The sequence below is a fragment of the Paralichthys olivaceus genome, chromosome 16, assembly GCF_024713975.1.
Source record: "Paralichthys olivaceus isolate ysfri-2021 chromosome 16, ASM2471397v2, whole genome shotgun sequence".
Classification (NCBI taxonomy): domain Eukaryota; kingdom Metazoa; phylum Chordata; class Actinopteri; order Pleuronectiformes; family Paralichthyidae; genus Paralichthys; species Paralichthys olivaceus.
Genome location: NC_091108.1, coordinates 281,700 through 303,826, shown reverse-complemented (window position 1 = coordinate 303,826; position 22,127 = coordinate 281,700). Strand labels below are relative to the sequence as shown.

The window sequence follows — 22,127 nt, the reverse complement described above, 5'->3', positions numbered from 1 at the left end:
GGTCATTCAATGGAAACTGAGATTTAGATAAAAACATGAAGAAATGAACATGAACTCGACTCCAACAAAAAATAAAGATCAGCTTTCAAATTCAGGAATGAACCACGACACATGACGTCACCAGTTATATATATTAGGTCTTTTATTTTAGAATATCTTTGATTATTTATACATTATTTCGATCTGCTTTTACTCTGAAAACTACTTGCATCACTGGCAGTTTTGTGTTTAAATACTTCACACATGAAGCACGAGCGGACCTGAGGCAGCTTCCGGTCGGACAGACAGACAGGCGTTTCTATATAGTTGTGAGGACACTCATTGACATGCATTCCACACACACACACACACACACACACACACACACACACACACACACACACACACACACACACACACACACAGCGTTCAATGAACTCTTCTCATGAACACCAGCAGCTTCCTAGCCTGTCAGTGGAGGAGATGCATTGTGGGTAAGTAATGATCAGGTTTGGACCAAAGAAAACCACAAGTGTTGGTTCGAAGATGTTTCAGATGCTGTGGCGCTCACAGCTCAGACGTTGCTGGACTTGGTTCCTCTTCTTGACTTGTTTCCTGGTGTCAGACCTTGTGACATCACAGGTGACCCTGCTATCAGTGACCTGGGTACCAGCATGAACCAGTTCCTCTGCAGCTGCGTTGACTTCGTCACCCTCTGTGTCCTCGGCGTCAGGGGGGGAGGTGGGGGTGACATCTCCTCTACTGTTGCGACTTTGACGGTGTTTTTCCCGTAGAGACGCTTCTCGTACTGCAGGAGCTGGTCCCAGAATCCAGTGTTCAACCTGACGCAGGGCCGACTCTCCTGCACCCAGCGATGTGCCTGGCGGAGCGTCACCCCCCTGTAGCGCATCAGGTAGGCCATCACCAGCGCCGGAGAACGGCTCATACCGGCGGCACAGTGCACCAGTGTTCCGCCAGCTCGGTTGCCATGGATACGCTCTGCCACCCGGTCAAAGTGATCACCAAGGCGAGCGCTGGGTAAGTCAGAGACAGGAACCCGTACACACTCCACCCCAGGGTAGGCGGGGCAGGTGTGGCTCAGTGTGGCGTTAACGATCAGGGTGATGCTTTTCTGTGACATCAGTGCTGCGTTGAGGGGGGCGTCAGCGCTGCCCAGGAAGAGAGTGGGGGTGATCTGAGAGATGGACATGACGCCGACCTGTCCGGAAACACACTGCTGTTAGTACACTACTGAGGACCTTGACACGCCAATATCAATAATCAGTGATTGATTATTCATGTCTGATCAGTGGTGTCAGAAACCATATGTCAATAAGATGATTTAAACTGTTAACCTAGCATAGCACAAAGACTGGAGGCAGGAGGAAACTGTTAGCCTAGCATAGCACAAAGACTGGAGGCAGGAATGAACTGTTAGCCTAGCATAGCACAAAGACTGGAGGCAGGAGGAAACTGTTAGCCTAGCTTAGCACAAAGACTGGAGGCAGGAGGAAACTGTTAGCCTAGCATAGCACAAAGACTGGAGGCAGGAGGAAACTGTTAGCTAAGCTACACTAACGTTGTCCGTGAACAGATTTCTTAAGCAGGTTCTGATTTGAGTTCACAGGTGATGACACAGCTGATCTCAGCTGTCACTCTGAACGTCACCGATAACAAACATCAGCTCTTCTGTTTCACACTCGACCGGAGGACTGGACGCTCTCACCTGTCGACTCCAGGTTCACGTCAAGGCAAATGTCTTTATCCGTCTCACGACCTGCACCCTTCTTCAGCTGCTGGTGTGAAATGCATGCTGGGATACAATGGCAGCTGGTTCCTGTGTTAACATGGAGCTCAACACACACACACACACACACACACACACACACACACACACTGTAGATGGTTGTGTGTCAGTCCTCCAGCCAATCACCTGAAGGATTATTTTTAGACGGACAGCTGGAGTCACGTGATCTATCACACAGGTCAAAGGTCACAGGAAATGGGGCTCAAACACTTCCTAGAGTAACTCCATTACTAAAGATCATCAGTTCAATTCTCTGCCTCGAAGAAACACTGAATGTGTTTTCAGGTTGCTTTTCACGCGGACGATTCTTTAATAGATTACAGCTGTATATTGAAAAAATGATCGTCAGTGTTGTTGAAGCGTCGTCCGTTCACAGCTTTCTTTTGTCCTGACGTACCTGAACCCATCACCCGTATGTGTGCTTCCGGTGGCTCTGGCTCCGCCCCTACTTACTGGTGACGTGAGGAGGAAGTGACGCATTAATCACAAAAAACACATGTAATTTTGTATCTGACCGTTGGGGGCGCAGGAGGGCACCACGCTGCCGGAAGTCGACAAGAATAAGAATCAGTGAAGAAGAAAGTGATGCTACAGTTTAGCAGCCTCAGTGAGAAACATGAGACAGACACAGAGACATGAGAGAGAGACATGAGACAGACACAGAGACATGAGACAGACACAGAGACATGAGAGAGAGACATGAGACAGACACAGAGACAGACACATGAGACATGAGAGACAGACACAGAGACATGAGAGAGAGACATGAGAGAGAGACATGAGACAGACACAGAGACATGAGAGAGAAACATGAGACAGACACATGAGACAGAGACATGACACAGAGACATGAGACAGAGACATGAGACAGACACAGAGACATGAGAGAGAAACATGAGACAGACACATGAGACAGAGACATGACACAGAGACATGAGACAGAGACATGAGACAGACACAGAGACATGAGAGAGAAACATGAGACAGACACATGAGACAGAGACATGACACAGAGACATGAGACAGAAACATGAGACAGACACATGAGACAGAGACATGAGAGAGAGACATGAGACAGACACATGACACAGAGACATGAGACAGACACAGAGACATGAGAGAGAGACATGAGACAGACACATGACACAGAGACATGAGAGAGAGACATGACACAGAGACATGAGACAGACACATGAGACATGAGAGAGAGACATGAGAGAGAGACATGAGACATGAGAGAGAGACATGACACAGAGACATGAGAGAGAGACATGAGACAGAGACAGAAACATGAGACAGAGACATGAGGCAGAGACATGAGACATGAGAGAGAGACATGAGACAGACGAAGCTCGTTGTGCTGCTGACACTCGGCTCAGTGAGGAGGAGAAGAAGGCTGCACTGGTGTTTCATACCGGGGGGGGCAGTAATGCGCTGAATCGTGCCAAGTCTGCCGGAAAGACGAAGAAGAACAAAGTGATGCTAACAGCTAGCCGTTAGCTCCCTCCGTCATGGCGGACCTGAACCGACAGCTCCAGGAATACCTGACTCAGTCCAAGGGCGGCGGAGCGAAGACCATCTCCCACTCCAGCACCACGGTGGACCTGGATGACCCGGAGCCGGTCCCCAGCAGCTGGTTCGGGCGGTGGTCCAGCCCGTGGTCCGGCCAGAGCTCCAATTCAAACAGTGGCATCTCCTGGCCGTGGTCAGCCGAGCCGGACCCCTGTCTGCCGGGCATGGGCCGGCGGCAGCGGCTGGTGGGGTTCGGGGTGTGCGCGTCGTTCTCCGCGCTGTGTTTCGGGCTGTCCGCGCTGTACGCGCCGCTGCTGCTGATCTACGCCCGGAAGTTCGCCCTGCTCTGGTCGCTCGGTTCGCTGTTCGCTATCGCGGCCGCGGCGGTGCTGCGCGGCCCCAGCAGGCTCGTCGCCGGCCTCCCCACCTCCCCTGCAGCCGCCGTGTACCTGTGCGCCCTCGGAGGAACTCTGTACGCGGCGCTGAGCCTCCACAGCACCGTGCTGACCGCGCTGGGCGCGGCCCTGCAGGTGGCTGTCATCGTCGGATACGTGGTATCGCTTCTGCCCGGAGGCAGCGCCGGGATCCGCTTCATGGGGGGCATGGCGGCCTCCGCCATCAAAAGGACCGTCACCGGGAAAACCATTCCCATCTGACCGGAGACTGAGCGTCAGATCCGCCCCGGACTAGAAAGGACCAAGTGATCAGTACATTCCTCCAGGAAATAAACAGGCTGCGGATTATGGACAATGGATGATTGATCCTGTCAGCTGGACAATGGATCTGAGGTCTTTTCACTTCATGGTTGTTTCTTATTAAAATCTAATTCAAAACTAATGTCATGATTCCTGATCAATGACCTGATGTAAACAGCTCCGGTGTGTTCATCAATATTAAATCAATATGATCAGTTTCACTGATCAGTACTCGTGTGGAAGAGGAAAGATTAAAGAGACTTTGTTTCATGATGAAACTGTAGAGGTCAGAGGTCATCACACTGTGAACATGTGTGGAGGTGTCACCGTGACGATTCTGTTCTTACTTACCTGCAGATGTTTAACATTTGTCTGATGCAACAAACACTGTTTATAATTTTGATTTGTACAATTTAACCTGAATGCAGCATCAGAATGATCAGCTGACTTCATAACAAATCTCAGTGACACTCACACATATATTTAAAGTAACTTATGATACATTTTAATTGTCATATATAGTCAAACAACTATATGTCGTTTAATCGTTCTAGATATATAGTTGGATATGTTTACCATGTAGTTCTCTTTAAATAAATAGTTCTACATGTGTTTCTAGAGGAGACGGTGTAATAATGACCTTTCCTGTTCAGTCAGTCTGAGAAATGTTGGACTGCTCCTTTAAACGATCTTTTCTCTTGATTGGTCAACACCAGCAGCCGCAGTAAAGATGGAGTTTGAAGTGTGAATCTTTATTGTCCACCTCAGTGGAGTCAGTGAAGACATAAAAACATAGAAATCTTTTACAAAAAACGACAAAAACAAGCTGAAGACAAAAGATTGGGTGAAATAAAAGAGGCGGAGCTTCTCTACAGTATCTTACATTAAAATGTCACCTGCCAGTCCCTCCAATCACAAGCCACCGTTCTCCACAGCAGCACACATCCGTGTCACATGACCAAACGTCAGTCCGAGGGTTGGTCAGGGTATGGTCTCAGGTCTGGAGGGACTAGCAGGGTCACAACCAAAGGACAGGAGGATCTTGAGAGTTTTTTTCTTCAGGACTATCGGCCCCGAACGCCTCCCCTCAGTACTCCTCTGGGTGGTGGTCCCCCCCTCCTGGGTCCAGGTCCTCCAGGACCCCAGCCTCCTCGTCCACCTCGACCAGACGGACCGTAAGCACCTTCTTCCCTCTGGGGGGGTCGACCTGCAGGGAGGAGGCGTTTAAACATGATGTCCACAAAACGCTGCATATTAATCTTTATGTGAAAATATGAACCTCCGTCAGCTCCGGGAGACTCTCTCTCGCCAGTTCCTGGTCCATCCTGCCATGGACGCTTTCGGGGGGGCAGAGACGCCATGTCCATCCCCTGCAGGGAAGACGGTCGCTCACGACCAGCTGGTGACGACCCATCATGCATCTGCTGACTGTCCCGATAACCATCCTGACCTGTACACAGAAAGACAAATACAGGACCGCCAAAATAAGAGTCTGAGGAGAAAATAATTCAATAATGTGGTTTGAGACAGAGACGTGTTTGAGACGGAGACGTGTTTGAGAGTGTGAACTGGACTCTGAGGATACAGAGACTAAAATGTCCGAACTCCTCTTCACCTCCTCCTCTGGGGGGACCTCCTCCTCGAGGCGGCCTCCCTCTGCATCCAGTGTCCCAACCTCGGCCAATCTCCTCTGGGCCGTCAAAGCCCTCCTCCTGGCCGCTGTACGCATCAGGGTAACTATGACCTCCAGGCCGGCCAGGGCCGCCTCCTCTGTACCTGAAACAGAGTCCGGTTCAGACCAGTTCAGACCTGGGTTACTGGAAGTTCTCACATTAAAGTAAAGTGGAAAGCATCTGACCTGTCGTCTCTCCGTCCTCTAAATTCTCCTCCGCTGAACCTCTCGTCAGGGCCCCAGTTCCCTCCATTCCCTCCCCTGTGTCCTCCCCCCCTGTGTCCTCCCCCTCCCTGGTATCCTGGTCCAGGTCTCCAGCCCTCCTCTCCTCTACCGTGAAAGTCCTGGCCTCCGTCAAAGTCCTGTGGTCCACGCCGACTCTGCTGGTTGTCCCCCCAGTACGGCCCTGATCCCTGGTCTGGTCCTCCGGGACACTGTCGGTCAGGAGGGCCCATGTGGTGGTTTGGCGGAGGCCCCCGGGGATCTCCTAGATGAGAAGAGCCAGTGGATACCATGAGAATTAGAGCTGAGAATCAAATCTCAGTTTGTTAAATATCAACTGCAGAGAAAGGATTTGTCCAGAATGTTCCTGATGGAAACATCAGATTTATTGTTTTACTCCGACACATGAATATTTTGTCAAAAAGACATTTTAACATTCCCAAAGTTTAGTCAACAAAGACAAATGGACCTCATCCAACAACCGTTTTCTTCTCAAAACCCACTCACACTTGTTCTAAGATTCTGACATTCACCAATGTTGTCTTATCTGGGATCTGTTCATAAAGACAGAATCTCCTCACACTGACAACTGAAATGCTTCTGTAAAATAATCCATTTTTCGTGGATCTACAGTTGTATGGTAAGATCTAAATTATCATAACATTTGATTTTGTGTTGGAGATGAAAATGATGAAAAAGAGGAAACGTATTCACTGGTTGTGTTAAATGTGTCACATGTTCAATGGTTTTCCAGCTTTAGATAAAATCTTCTGTCCAATTGTTCCGATTAATTAAGACGTTTTCTGACTGAGACGTGAAATGTCCCGACCTGAACCTGTGTCTGACCCGAACAGTTCAAGTTGTATTACTCCCTGACACAATTAGTTACAGACACGAGCAGTGTCAAATAAAATAAAACAATCAGACCAGCCAACATGACCTGAATTTGATTTAAAAACTGGTCCAGCTCAGATAACTGTGTATTTAGTTTTTTTATTTTTTGACTTTAGATTTATATCAAACTATTTTTTTTATTACAACTCTGCAACCCTCTATGGATGCAGACGGTGGCCTATATGGTGAACCAGCACTAGCACTCGGTTCACTTTGGTGGGAAGGCCCTACATGAATCCCTGAGGTACACCACAGGATCTGAGACGTTATCAGCAGAACCAAAACTGGTCTAAACATCTGGCTATGTTCAACTTAATCTTTCTGTCTCTTACCTTTGTTATTGGGCCCCTGCTGCCCCATCCCGTGCATTATAGGCCCCGAGTTTTGACCCTGCAAAGACCACATGAGTGCAGATGATCAGATGGCACCTTTAAAACCTGATCCAGGGCCAGTCCTGATGATTAGCAACATTTGACATAAGCTGAATCTCAGTCACAGAAACTCACCTGGTGCATGTATGGGGGCCCCTGCATGTTACCATGTGGCCCTTGCATGTTTCCAGGGGGGCCCTGCATGTTTCCATGGGGTCCTTGCATGTTACCTTGGGGCCCCTGCATTTTTCCTGGAGGTCCATGCATTCCACCTGGGGGCCCCTGCATGTTGCCCATCCCATAATTGTTTGGCATGTTGTTATGTGTCCTGGGTGGGGGGCCCATCATTCCACCCTGCATAGGACCCTGGGGGCCCATCATGTTCCCTTGAGGTGGCATCATGCCCCCCTGAGGTGGAGGCCCTTGAGGATCCCTTGGCCCCATTCCCCGAGGAGGGGGGCCCATCATCCCACCAGGAGGGCCCTGCATCCCTCTGGGTCCAGGACCCATACTGTGAGGCCCTTGAGGACCCATGTTTCTATGAGGGCCAGGATGTCTCTGCATTCCTTGAGGTCCTTGCATGTCTGGTGGTCCCATCATGCCCTGAGGCAGCCCCTGGTGAGGCTGAGGTCCTGAGGGTGGCCCCATCTGTCCAGGGGGAATGAAAGGGGGCTGCATACCTCCAGGGCCCATGGGGGGGGGCATGTTATTGGGCATTTGCTGGGGTGGCATGTTTGTGTGAAATCCCTGCTGGCCAGGAGGCATAGGGGCCCCAGGACCTGCAGGGCCTCCGGGGCCAGGGAAGGGGGGCATGGTGCCCTGTCCCTGTGGGGGACCCATGTTCCCGTCTGTACTCATCTGGTTCATCCGGTCCATTTTCATTTGCTGCACAAAAACCAAAACCCGGTTTAATGAGGTTCTGTTTTCAGGTGTTTATTGTGTTAGAACAGGTTTAAGTCAGACGTAGTTTATTGTAGTTTTAAAAACTCGTTAGTTTTCATTCTGAAAATGTTAGTGCTTATGTTTCAACTGAAGGCGGAGCCTCTCACCTCCAGCAGCAGGGGGTTGGTGTACTGCAGAGCTGCCATCTCCTGCTCCATCTCTGCCTGAGTTTTCTTCTTACCCTCCACCTTCTGCTCCACCTTTCGCTCTTTTGAAAGATCTCCAGAAGGCGGCATCATGGGAACCTTATTCTCCGCCCAGGCCTGTGGTGAGATGAAGGAGGTCACAATAAAAACACTCACAGCTGCTTCTGTCAGTGTCCAGGTGTTGACCAGGTGCTGTGCTGCAGATGTTTACCTGTTGGAACTGGGCCGGGATTGGTTTGGCATACGGCACTTTCTTCTGAGGGACCTTCTTGGCGTCTTTACCCATGACCTCGTCCATGCCCCAATCCAGACCAGGGATAGACATCTCGACCTCCGGGGCCGCCTCTTTACCTGGATACAAAATTAGCACCTGAGTTACACCTGACACTGCTTCATGAGCTAACACATGAACACATTCACAGATTTTCAAGTCAGTTTTGGGAATAAGAATGTTAAAGACAGTATCATCAACACTGTTCATTATTATAGTTACATTATCATACTATATCACAATACGTTATCTGACTGCAACATAAACATTATTATAATTATTATATTAGTATTTAGTTTCCAGACCCAATAAACAGGGTTAGGGTTAAAAACAGGAAATTAGTTAAATTGAGCAAATTAAATATGAGGGTTTGGAGAATAAATGTGATAAAACAAATACTCCATGAGGTCCAGGATGAGACTTACTGCTCTGCTCCTGCTCCATGGCGGCCTTCAGCTGCTCAGGGATCCCCATACCAGGGATGGAGGCCACGCTGTTCAGCTCCATGTCGTCTGAAACAAACACACAAAGATCAGCTGTGAAGTTAAGTCATAATCATTTGTGTTTCTACTTTGTCCTCTGCCACTCACCATACTCCACGCCGTCCTCCGACATCCCCGGCAGCAGGTTTAAGTTGTAACGATCTCTCATCTTGTCACCTGGTCGATTCCTCGTCCAGAATTTACTGCAAATAAAAACCCAGCTGAGTGTGACAGCATCAGGTGTTTCTAATGAATTTAGTCACTACTCACAGCCAACAATGTGTTGATGAAATACATATGTTGTGAGGATCTTGTGTCGTTGTGTGAAAATATAATTGTTGTATAATTGTTGTCTAGACATTGTTTGGAGATATAATTGTTGTATAGACATTGTTTGGAGATATAATTGTTGTATAGACATTGTGTGGATACCTGGTGTGGTCATTGGAGCCAGAGCACAAGATGTGACCCAGCGGGTGCCATGCCAGACTCCAGATCATCCCCTCATGAGCCATCTCCATCCCTCCAACCTCCTTCTCCACCCTGAGGACAACAACAAACACCTGAGTCAGTACACAACACATTGATCAGTCTCATGGGAGTGTGTGTGTGTGTGTGAGTGTGAGTGTGTGTGTGTGTGTGTGTGTGTGTGTGTGTCATTTTTACCCAGTGTGCCAGAAGAGCAGAGAACCATCAGAACCTCCGCTGGCAAACAGACCTTCGTGGACGGGATGCCAGGCAACAGCTAAGAACATAGAAACAGAAATAACAGAACAGTTTATCACTCAAATTTTATTCTGTTATATCCACGACTGTGAATACAGAGACTATAAACAAAGACGGGCATGTGGACCAACACTGCCATCTTGTGGTGATTACATCATTTTGAGTCAGACTCAGTCCAGATGATCTGGCCTCAGTTTTGAGGAGCCTTAATGTCATCCATCTTTATTTACAGTCTGTGATGTAGAAAGTGATGATGTCAAGTTGGTTTGGTTTCTCACCCGTTGCCTCCTTCTTGTGTCCTCGGAACACCTGCAGCTCGTCCTTCAGGTTTCTGATGTCAAACAGTTTGCACAGGTGGTCACGTGATGCCGTCAGCAGCCAATTACCATTCAGGTTCCACTTCACCTCCATCACCGTGTTCTTGTGGGCGTGGCTAAGGAGAGAGAGAGAGAGAGAGCACAAGATCTGAATGATCCGGTTTCATCTTTCACCACGAAGGTTTAAGGTCAAACGAGTTCCACTGTGACGACATCATCGTCCTCTGCCGTGCTATGAAATCACACACTCACGTCACTGATACAGTGTAAGAAACCAGTGTGTGTGTGTGTGTGTGACGCAGGACTCACACATGTGTTAATACTTGACGGTGGGCGTGCCCAACGATGGGTGCTGGTGTAATGATCTTAACAACAGTCACAGTTTCCTGCTCGGTACACAACATAATCTGCTTTTAAGCTAACGTTCTGATGTACGCAGAGCGACCAATGCAGCGGAATCATTATGCAGTCCACTAACGAAAGATGTCACCACAATCAAAGTGAACAAGCAGTGTTTCTGTTGAAGCCAACAACGTGGACATGTAAGTCCTCTCTGAGTGTATGTAATGGTGTGTGTGCAGTGTGTGTACTCACAGTGTAGCCAGACTCTGTCCAGTCTTGGGGTCCCAGAATTTGATTGGCTGTTGACTGTCTTTACTGCCAGAGACTACGAGACCTTTAGTGGGATGCCAGTCAACACACTTCACATCAGCACCATGACCTGCGCGCACACACACACACACGTTACCATCATCAATTATATATTGATAATGTAATGTTTAACATGATAAAGTATAAATACTTTTTCTTAATTTAAGCAATCAATAATCGTCACTTGTGATTATGCCCTCAGATCAAAGGAAGAGGCAACAGGTTCGTACCTCGGAGGATCCGTTCCTCATGGCAACGCAAAAAGTCCCAGATCCGAACGGTGCCGTCGTCTGAGCAGGTGGCGAATTTATTATCTGTGGGGGAGAAACTGGACAAGACGAGAAGCTGTGACCAATCACAGAGAGGACTGACATCACATAGACCTTCACTTCCTGGTACAGAGACTTTTACAGAACAAGAGAAGGGGTCGGAGGTCAGAGGTCATCTGAAACAGTCACTAACTCCCACTCCAATGTGAGAACTGGCCAACTACACACCATCGCTTCAGTCCAATAACTCACCAGCTGAACTGAGGCTCCAACCACAAGTTACATGAACATTCAGACCAGTCATGTGGTGTAAACAGGAAGTAGATTGTCTGCTCTGCAGTTAAATGCGTAGTTACAGAAAATACTACAAACAAGGAACAGCAATGGTGAAAAGAGCAGAGATTTCTTGGAGTGACGACGAGGTTACTGACAGTTAAGACTGATTCATGGTTCTGTGTCGCATCTACATGTGTAGCCTTTACACAGGACCTACACCGTTGTGAGCATCATAGTTTATGAAGGTGTGTGTGTCGCTCAGTTACACCGTAGAATCGCAAGTGGCGGTAGAGTTTCTCTGCTACTGTTTGAGTTTCTTCTGGTTTCCAGTCCGCTTATTAACACATTTTCTGGCATCTGTTTACTTCAGAACAAGGGTGTCATCATGTTGGAGTTGATAGATGTTGAAGAGCAATTACTTTTTTAAAGAACTGCAATGATAAAAAGAAATACGGAGTTGGTCTGTACAAACATTAAACCAAGTGAGGCGAAGCAGGAGATTCCCGAAATACTGTCTGCAGGACATGTGATGCTACCAAGTGACCAAGCACAGCTCCTGCGGTCTGTGTCGCCTCAACCTGTAGTTACAATTTGGGAAGGTGCACGTCAGGGTACGGCTTAGGGTTCTACGAAGGGTACACATCTACACATATGCAGGAGCTACGGCGTAGATTAGACGCAGAAGCAAGAATTGGGGTCAAGTCTTTGCAATGATTTGTGTTCACTGCTGGCAGTCGAGTCGTGTGACCGATAAACAATCTAGAGAACGTGGGGATCTGCCTTTTCATCAGTTAAAATACTTTTAATCACAATTGATGAAACTTTAAAATGTGTTCAATGTGTTTGTATGACCCACACGGCTGTGTTTTATCTACAGGTTAATGTAAACACATGTATGACCTCACACTGAGCAAAGGAATATTCACATGTCTCCACCTGCTGGACCTCAAGTGGAACTTCACTAAATAATGTGAGTGAATAACACACACATGCAGCCTCTCTCTCTCAGTCACCCTCCCCACCCCCCATGTAGGTGTACTGTACAACATGTTAGTGTATCAGGTACTTTATGTATACTTCATGAGGGCATACCATGTACTGTGGTGTGGACCAATGTGAGTGTACTGTATCCTACATGTGAGTGTAGTGTATACTACATGAGTGTACTATGTACCTAATGTGTACTAAATGTGAGTGCAGAGTACTTCATATGTAGCATGCTATGTTCTTCATGTGTACTACAAGAGTGTACTGTGTACCACATGTGATTGTGCTGTGTACTGTATACTACATGTGACCTTACTGTGTACAACATGTGAGCATACTGTGTACAACATGCAAATTTACTGTACTGTATGTGTACTACATGTATACTATATGAGTGAACATGTGGGCATACTGTATACCACATGTATACTACATACTGCTGCTAGGTCGAAGATTTCCCTATGCCTCATCTTTGTGCTAAGCTAGGCTAACAGTTTCCCTATGCCTCATCTTTGTGCTAAGCTAGGCTTACAATATCTCTATGCCTCATCTTTGTGCTAAGCTAGGCTAACAGTTTCCATATGTCTAATCGTTGTGCTGAGCTCAGCTAACAGTTTCCCCATAGCTCGTCTTTGTGCTAAGCTAGGCTTACAATATCTCTATGCCTCATCTTTGTGCTAAGCTAGACTAACATTTTCCATATGTCTAATCGTTGTGCTGAGCTAGGATAACAGTTTCCCCATAGCTCATCTTTGTGCTAAGCTAGGCTAACAGTTTCCATATGTCTAGTTGTTGTGCTGCGCTAGGCTAACAGTTTCCCCATGGCTCATCTTTGTGCTAAGCTAGGGTAACAGTTTCCCTATGCCTCATCTTTGTGCTAAGCTAGGATACCAGTTTCCCTATGTCTTATCTTTGTAGAGGTAGGCTAACAGTTTCCTCATGCCTCATCTTTGTGCTAAGCTAGGATAACAGTTTCCCCATGTCTAATCGCTGTGCTAAGCTAGGATCAGGGGTGGGGGGGGTGGTTCAGCTGCAACATGACACTTCAACACAAGAGGTCACTGCATTCTACACACTGAACCTTTACAATTCCCTGCCTCCAGTCTTTGTGCTAAGCTAAGCTAACAAATGAGCCTGAATCAAATGAGAATTTAGAGGAAGCAGAACAAGACTTAAAAGTTTACAGCTACCAATATGAAATCAAATTAAAGTCTTATTTCTGTGTTGAAGTTTAAATATTAACACTGTCAGGATAAAAAATTTAAAACCTTTTACATTTGAAAAACTTTTATCTCCTTTCTATTAAATGGCCAATTTTACAATTAATGGCAAATATGACAGAGATCTGGTGATATCTCTTCAAAGATCAGGCCATAAGTCAAACTCAAATAATTCAGTTTAAACTTATAAATAATCAGTTTTTATTTCATTACAAACTAAACTAAAACTTTTATCTTCACATTAAGTTTGTCACAGTAACGAATGACGATGAAATAAACTGATTTTAAATCAAATAAAACTTAAGTATAAAAACAGATTTAAGATTAAATCTAAACTGATCATATTGGCAGCTGTGGACTTCCACACTTATTCACTACTCATGAAGAACAGCAGCACCACACGCAGCCTGTGACTGACAGCAGAGAGGATCATGGGTAATGTGGCGTGAATTTCAGATTTAGGTCAGGGGTGTGAACAGGAACACCAGAACAACCTGGCACACAACGTCACTGGATGACATCACACTGTACAGGTGATGGTTTTCAGGTTAAGACTCATTCCACTCAGTGCACTGGTCCTGCTGATGAGGGAGTGTGATGTCATCTGCAGTCTGATGATGTCATCTAACTAAAACCCTGGAGGTGAGGAGTGAGACTACCCTCTTGCATTGTGGGAAAAGTAAGCTACAGTGTGTTTGTACTGGGTGAGTAAGTCTTGTTTTTAATCGTCTCCTTCTCAAACACCAACAGGAAGTGGAAGACAAACGTGTAGTTAACACTTGCTGTTAAATGTGGAGCAGTGGGATTCAAAGGATTCAAAGCTTTATTTAAAACACCTATAGGCGCCTGTCAGGTGACGTTCAGAACAGCAGCAGCAGGACTGTGTGCAGGAGCTTCTATTTATTCACTTTATTGATCCCTGCTAAAACTTTATTGTTTAAAGTCAGTCCCGCCCCCTCCCCACTGGGCCTATCAAACCAGTTTAGTAAATGAATAATGACTTTATTCAACACAGAGAAACAGCTCATCAGCCACATCAGGCAAAATATCAACAACAGATCACTGCAGTGTTGCAACAGCACACACGTACATCTGTCATTAATCAACCACAACAACATATGGCAAGAGGTGAGGCAGCAGCCCCGTGTGGCTGCAGCATGGTACTGCAGTGCCAACAGTAAGTGGCAGAGACTCAGTTTAACTACAGAAAATGGTAGATTGGGTATAAACCTGGCTTCTCTAATGGCCTCCTTGTGAGCCTGGAACATCTTGACGTTGTTCATGTTGGACTGCCAGTACTTCACGTAGCCGCCGTGGTCCGCCGTCAGCATCCACATGTCGTTGTGAGACCAGGTCATAGCACGCACTGGACTGTCGTGGGCCTGCAGGGAGACAGGAGGGTGTTGATTTATTGTTTTTTACTAATGTGTGGAAAGTGATGCTCAACCCCAACTGTGGTCAAATTAGTGGCTGGTTCCCGCCTTGAGCGAGCTCCGTCACTCTTTCAGTTTGTGACCTTCAAATGGAGTGATCACATCACCATTCAGCTGACCACATCACATGGTTGTCTGTAGCAAGCGTTTACCTGTAAAATGGTCTCAAAGTTGAAGGTGAGTCCGTTCCACAGAGTGAACTCTCCACTGGATGCTCCTGTGACCAGACGTCGACCCTCAGGAGTCCACTGAAAAGAAAACACACACACACACATAATAATCTAGGGAATTTGTAGTCTGAACCCTCCCCGTACCCTCATTCACAATAAAAGAAGTAAATATGAGCCTTTGTGCAAATGAGAAGTGATGAAGCAGCTCACCCTGATCACAAACACAGGACACTTGACTTTGTTCGTGGAGGTTCGTACAAACTTGGTGGTGACAGCGTTCATTGGGTTGTTCAACATCCCGAGAGGAGGAACCAGCTGCAACACACATGTTTTGGGAATACAATAAATATTCATCTTTTTACAAATATGTTTGTAACATGTTATACTGAAGATTTCACAATAAAGGTTTAATGATTATTATCATGTGAGCAAATAAAAGAAGTGAATATTCAAATTAGATACAAGAACAGCTTCCAGATACTCTTTTGTTCATTCACATTTCTCACTGGTTTCCACCCCATTAATACCCCATAATAATCAACATGTTTCTCTCATTCAGATTTGAAACAGCTGGGGTTTTTTTCACACCTGCTTCTAACAAACTTTTTTAGTATATAAAAACAATAATTTAGATTATTTTGTTTCTATATTTAAATTCATCTGGTTGGTCTGTGTGAGAATCAGCTGATGTTCATCTTCTGAATCTGAGTTCAGTGGGAATCACAATTAATTAAAAAAAGACATGTCTGAACAGTTATGTTGGTAACAGGAAAACAGTGGCATTCACTCGCTGCTCACACGGTCTGTATAAAATGCCCTTCCAAACAGCTATGGAGCCCTTCTAGTGCCATTTGTGGAAAAATGTAAATAGCATCTCAATCTCTCGATGTTTCCAGAAGTGACAGGTGCTGCTGGTCACCAGTTTGCCTTAGTGCAGCCAGGCTCCCTGCACACTGAACATTAAATGTGCTTTGCAAGGTGCACCATGGCACACGACGATAAACTAAAGCTCAACATAGATGTCACATTATGTGATTCAGTGAAACGTTTCATCTCTCATCTCTGAGGTCTCTTCACTTCACTTTATAGTGTTTGCCACTTTGTTCACGTAAAGAGTTTGAGGAATGGACTCATGGCTGAAGTCAGCCTGACGTCGGGAGCAATTCATCATTGCTCGTTCCCCCAGTACACAGCACGGCAAATGAAGAAGCTGAAAATCATTCAACTCTAAAAAGAGTCTGTCTTAAATGGTTCAGTGTATGCCCAGCTTAACTCCACATAACAGTTTTGTTATACTGACGTCGTTATAACATCCTGCGTCGGGCTGGATGGCTCTGAAGTCTCGATGGTCTCTCTGCCACAAACGGTTCTGCGCAGAGAAACACAGAAAGTCACTCAAACACAGATTAAGAACACAGCTTGTGATTGGTCAGCTTCTAAACATTCACATGTAAACACGCTATACACACGTCATACACATGTGAAACTAAAGCAGCTGGTGATGGACAATAGCAAGTCAATTAATCATTGACCGTATCCACCAGTAGAAAAGCAGTTAAAAGTGTTTCTGTTGTAATGTCTCCACCTGATGACATACTAATAAAGTTTAATAGAATCAATATACATTTGCAACATCCAACGTTAAAACACGAGTTTCCTGTTTAAATAAAGTTTTACAGGTGAGTCACCTCCAGGTATCTGATGACAGACGGGTTGTAGTCGATGGTTTTGCGGTTCACCGCTTTCCTCATGCGTTTCCCATCGAAGGTGAGCTGCTGCATCGCCTGCTGCTGAGCAAAGTCCGGCCTCTTGTAGAAAACCTGCCGTGGCGCCTGATGCTGGAAACGCGGCATGTGGAAGAACCGCTGCGGTGAGCCAATGTCTGTCGCCATGGTGACGGACTAAACCTGCAGGTGGCGAGACCCGGTGGTTAGAGCTGAAGGTCAATACATTTGTCAGAGACTGAGGTTATACATAAAGATTCAGTTCATCAACATTATTGAAGCCTGATCTGAAACATTATTGATTGATGTGACAATGAAAGAAATGGGTGAAACAAACTGATCCAGAACTCTGATCATTTCTCTGCTGAACAACAAACCCAGAGATGAGACAGAGTGATTCAGTCTGTTCTGAACCATCAATCTGTTCACTCAACAATCTTTGTTAGTCAGAGAACAGGAACCAGGAAACCAAACTCACTGTCATCACCAACCTCTATTACATTACAGTATCAAACATGAACTATTTACAGCTGTTAGGGTCATGGTCAAACATGAAGCTGGGAATGACAAACAGTCATGCTAAGTGACCGAAGCTCACATACCGACCACAAGCATCACAACAGAGGATGTGTAGAAAGTGATTAAACAAATGAACATAAAGGAGAAGGTGAGAAAAGCAGTGGCTTCAATAATATTAATGAAATGATTGTTGATTCAATCTCAATAGAAAAAACAGTGACTGTTTTTGTTGCTACAACTCGACAGATTTATGAGTTCTGTCAGCTATCAGGTCCAGTGTGTAAGATTCAGGTGAAAGGGAACTATTGGCAGAAATTTAATGTAGAATAATCCTCATGATGTTTTCACTAGTTCATTTGGTCTAAATTGTACAAATCGTAGTTTTCTTTACCCTAGAAAAGGCCCTTTATATTTAAATACTTTATATTTAAATACTTTATATTTGCACCGAGGGGACCCTCTCTACGGAGGCTGCCATGTTTCTTTCATTAATCCAGACTGGACAAACTAAAAACCTTTTGAGTTTTTATGACGACTGAAGGTGCCACAGGTTCTTCATGTTTGGAAGGAGAGGGGGAGGGGAGGGGTGTTCAGCTGCAACATGACACTTCAACACTAGATGTCACTAAGTTGTACACACTGGACCTTTAATCAGCATCAGTGTTTGCTGATTAAAAATTGATTTTACACAGCAATGCAGAAAATATGTTTCATATATTTAGTTGTACTTGTGTTTTCTTTTTATCTATAGTTATTTGTAATACGATTTATGGTTGAAGTAAAATATACATAGGGAAATGACGACATCTTAGTAATCATTGACTAGTTATCTGGATATTGGTCACAGAAAATCCATATCAGGCTGAAATCTTTACAGTATTATTAAAGTTCCCTTAAAATAAAGTGTCAGCAATGATGATAGATAGATAGACATACTTCATTCATCCCCGAGGGGAAATTCTTGTGTTCCACCAGTACAGACATGTGCAATAAGTAGAAGTACTAGATACTTTTTTGTGTTTAATATGGATGTATTTTAATATACATATATAAGTGTAATAACAGTACAATAAAAACATTATGTGATGTTGGTTATTCATTAATTTTTCAAATGGGTTCACCTAATAATAAACTATTAACTGAAAAATTCATACATAACCACAAGAAAAAGACAGAGACCTGGGGCCTGTACTACGAAGCAAGATCCGGGTGAACTTGAAAGGGATAGTTTACCAAAAAAATGGTGAACTAAAGATGGAGGCGTGTGTAAAGTGTTTTAAGTCCACAAAACACTTTCAGGGGTAAACTGTTTCAGCCAAGGCAACCTCCTCTTCAGACGTAATAAAACAGAAAAAGCATAGCACGCCTCCATACTGCTCATGTGGCTTCAAACAAGTGTCCGGAAGCCACGACATTCAAATTCAACTCAAAACAGCGTCATTTACACCAGGTTTTTAGCCTAATCATCCAATACCGCAAGGAGCGATGCTAGTGGACTTAGCTATGTGAACGTGCAACCTGCGCGTGCCCTTGAGGTGAGTGTGTTGCGGTTTTCAGGTGTGCCCGTGTGTACGTGAACACGCCTCTGAGGAGGCCATCAGACAACATTAAGGCTGAAAACTTGGTGAAAGGACCTTGTTTCAAGTTGAATTTGAATGTCGGTGCTTACGGACACTTGACACCACAGGAGCAGTATTGAGGCATGTGATGTTTTTTCTGTTTGAACAATCAGTCACTAGTTTTTAATCAATTTTAATATGATTTTAATATGATAATATGATGGCCTAAACGATGATTTTTATTTTTTTTTAAAGGGGGGCATATTTGCATAGTTACACTGGTGTGCCTAGTTATTAAAGTTATCCGCTCTGTCTCCGAAATAGTCACAAAATGCCACTAAGTGGTCGCAGTCTGGAGCCGTGTTCATGATGATTACCAATACTGACTCAAATTTAACTGATCGTAAGTTGTTGATCTGCAGACTTGTGAATGCCTGATTGTATTAACGTCCAGGTTTAAATAAAGTTAACCTTACTAAACGTTGCGTTAGCATGTTAGTCACATTGGTAAGTTAGCTCTGTTTTTCACAAAATAAATAAATCATTACCACGGTTATGTTAACAGGTTAGAGCTGCCACACAAACTGCGATTAAGCCGCGCTGCTCTTCTACAGATTCGGGGTCTCGCTGATATTTTCCGCATTCTGCTCAGTTCACAGCTGAACAGACACAGAAAATGACCTTTCAGCACAGTTTCAATGTTCATCTGTCAGACATGTTACGAACATTTATGTTTTTTACACTTTCTGTAGCCCACCATTTCAAAATAAAGCTCTCCAGCGTTTCTGTTGACTGAATCCATTTGTTTTTGAAAGGTTTTTAAATGTGAAATATTTGCAGGAGCGGAAGATGTACTGCCAGTTGTACCAGAAACCTCAGAAAGGCTGCAGTTATATTAAAAGTTAATGTGAAGAACTTGTCTCTCTCTAACACCTGTAAACCTCAACCGCAACACGCAGCCGTTCAGTAGCCGCTGAGCCCCGGGCATCATCCATACAGTACCGATAAAATTAGGTATGTTAAGATTCCTGAACAGTTACTGCGAAAACTTTCTAGTATTGGTATACTGTGCAGCACCAATAGCAACGGATATGAGTTTTCGACTAAAACATAGTGTGGACTTAGCCTCACTCTGAGTTCATATAATCATCACTCTATATGATGAACAGAATAACAAAACATATTCTTCAAACCCAATGTTCACTGCAGCTTGTGCACACTTTCACCATTGCACCTAAATCAAAATTCAGCATCAGTTTTAAGACAGACTGACCCTGCGTTAGTAAAATGTGAAGTGGTCAACAGAGTCTAGGAGAAGTATGAGTTCCCCAGAGAAGATTTATTTCATTTTAACCTCCTCACAACCTGACACTTCCTCAGCTGGATCATTTTGTACCAATACGACTGGTAATGTATTTATAAAGATCTTTTCTGCTCTTTGCAGTTGAATCATTCACACACACATTCATAAAGTGCATCTCTGTGCACACATCACTCAGACACTCACAGCAGCTCTGATCTGTGGGAAGAAACAGTGACGTCACAGACTTTCATCACTTGCCTTCAGCTACAAACACAATGTTTTAGCTGAAGCTGCTGATACAGGATCAGTGTTGTGGTCAGGTGACTGAACATGGAGCCTCCTCCTCAGAAAACAATCTGTGACACGTCCTGATCTCACTGAGGCTTTGAGGATGCAACATTTACACTTTCCCCTCTGCTCCTTCACAGACTCAGGTTCTGTCACCAGACTTCAGGTGCACGGAGTCAGTCCGGTGCTCCTGGAGCCAGGCCCGTTGTCTGTCTGCCTGGATGAGAACGTGAGAGCGGTCGAGCCCCTCACATCGCCCCGTTAGCCCCGCACTTTCCGGTATCGTTGCGGGGAGACGGGAGAGCAACACCACGAGGTTTCAACGCTGCTCCATGGCGCTAGCGGAGAGCGAACACGGCTCCAGAGCAGCCAGCTGTGAGCCCGCACTGCACGGCGGACCCACCGGAGCAGCCCCGGCTGCGCTGGAGAAGGTTCATCGGAGTTTCATTTAAATCGTTAACGTCTCTAAAGACGCTGCTGCAGCGTTTAGCTTGTGGCTAACAGTGCTAGCAGGTTAACCATCGGCAGCTTAACCGCACGGCGCGGTTCCGATCGACACTGTGACCGCGACACGACCTTTAAGCGCGGAGTGTGGTAGCGAACGGACCGAATCTGTGTCCGCGACGATTCTGTTGTGTTCGGCAGCCTGAGTTAAATGGCGGCCCGGTCATTACAATACTTACGCGCTTCAGCCACGAAACTCACCAACAGTGTCCGCAGCAGAGTCAGCTATCTGTGGGTCGTGAAGCGGCCACACTCTTCGGTCCGTGCCGCTGCTCTCTGCGGGAACATGGAGCTCTCAGTGGACGTTGAGCTGGGAACGAGGCGCTCCTGTCGCTTCAGCCTCCTGCAGACTCCATCTTGACGCTTCTTCTACTCGGCCCTGCAGAAATGCATGCTGGGACGTTTTCACAACGGGCGGGAGATCATGGCATCATCCCGCTTTGAACTCTGGGAAAGATAGTTTTACATCCACCCCATGAACTACAGTGGAGGAACACTTCGGTAAATTCTCACTGCGTCAGATTTTCTTCATGTTAAAGTTCTGCAGGAGGATGTCACCATGGCTCCTAACACTGAGAGCCGGTGAGGAGCCACAGTTAACTTTTTAAGAAAAGAAAAGAACCCCCCCCCCTTTTGATTCTAGCACGTTTTATTCAGCAAAATAAAAGTGAAAATGAAAGCTGTTGGAAGCCTGAATACAATCCACAGAATAGAAAAGCTAACATAACACTTAGAAAGTCACAAACAGCTTCAAAGAGCTGAGGTTGTGATGATGTCACACCAGAATAATCCCAGGGGACAGTTCCAGTTGCTTGTTTGGTCAGAAGTCAAAGAACAGCAATGATGTTTTAATTAGCCATTGTAAACTAAACTAGTGAATAATAAGGCATTAAAGGTCCAGTGTGTAAGATTTAGGTGAAAGGGATCTATTGGGTGAGGTGAGGGGTGTTCAGCTGCAACACTTCACCTCTAGATATCACTAAATTCTACTCACTGGACCTTTAAGTTGTGTGTTACATACTAACACTCCGCAGACAGTCATTGGACAGAACACATTTAAGGACAGAAGTGCTAATAAACAGTAAAAACTACTGCTTTCACTTATTGTTGATACACAGAGCAGCCGTGTTGGATTTCACAGTCCGGGGTGCTGAGGTTCCCTCAGACTTCCAAGTCGAAATTCACAAG

General features: G+C 45.5%; 3 protein-coding genes across 4 annotated transcripts; 1 reads left to right on the top strand and 2 right to left on the bottom strand.

Annotated features, from left to right (window-relative positions):
* Positions 1-124: 124 nt before the first annotated feature.
* LOC109643740 (dual specificity protein phosphatase 18) lies at positions 125-2,470 on the bottom strand. Its single transcript, XM_069511487.1, has 3 exons — positions 2,184-2,470; positions 1,706-1,875; positions 125-1,198 (listed from the first exon to the last, which is right to left on the bottom strand). Exon 3 carries the CDS (start codon positions 1,187-1,189, stop codon positions 554-556), a length of 636 nt encoding a protein of 211 aa, XP_069367588.1. The 5' UTR covers positions 1,190-1,198; positions 1,706-1,875; positions 2,184-2,470; the 3' UTR covers positions 125-553.
* On the top strand, positions 2,427-4,135 carry sft2d3 (SFT2 domain containing 3). Its single transcript, XM_020112034.2, has one exon. It carries the CDS (start codon positions 3,298-3,300, stop codon positions 3,952-3,954), a length of 657 nt encoding a protein of 218 aa, XP_019967593.1. The 5' UTR covers positions 2,427-3,297; the 3' UTR covers positions 3,955-4,135.
* Positions 4,136-4,724: 589 nt separating this feature from the next.
* wdr33 (WD repeat domain 33) lies at positions 4,725-21,505 on the bottom strand. 2 transcript variants are annotated; one of them, XM_069511377.1, is made up of 21 exons: positions 21,141-21,505; positions 16,731-16,949; positions 16,343-16,411; positions 15,253-15,357; positions 15,025-15,120; positions 14,670-14,821; positions 10,918-11,015; positions 10,631-10,757; positions 9,998-10,152; positions 9,660-9,738; positions 9,426-9,536; positions 9,102-9,196; positions 8,937-9,023; positions 8,452-8,591; positions 8,202-8,357; positions 7,288-8,037; positions 7,114-7,171; positions 5,852-6,152; positions 5,609-5,769; positions 5,273-5,443; positions 4,725-5,200 (listed from the first exon to the last, which is right to left on the bottom strand). In XM_069511377.1, the coding sequence occupies exons 2-21, from the start codon at positions 16,932-16,934 to the stop codon at positions 5,058-5,060; spliced, it is 3,258 nt and encodes a 1,085-aa protein (XP_069367478.1). In that variant the 5' UTR covers positions 16,935-16,949; positions 21,141-21,505; the 3' UTR covers positions 4,725-5,057. The 2 variants fall into 2 exon arrangements, with proteins under 2 accessions (XP_069367478.1, XP_069367479.1); XM_069511378.1 differs by having other exon boundaries at positions 21,119-21,342.
* Between the last annotated feature and the right edge of the window lie 622 nt (positions 21,506-22,127).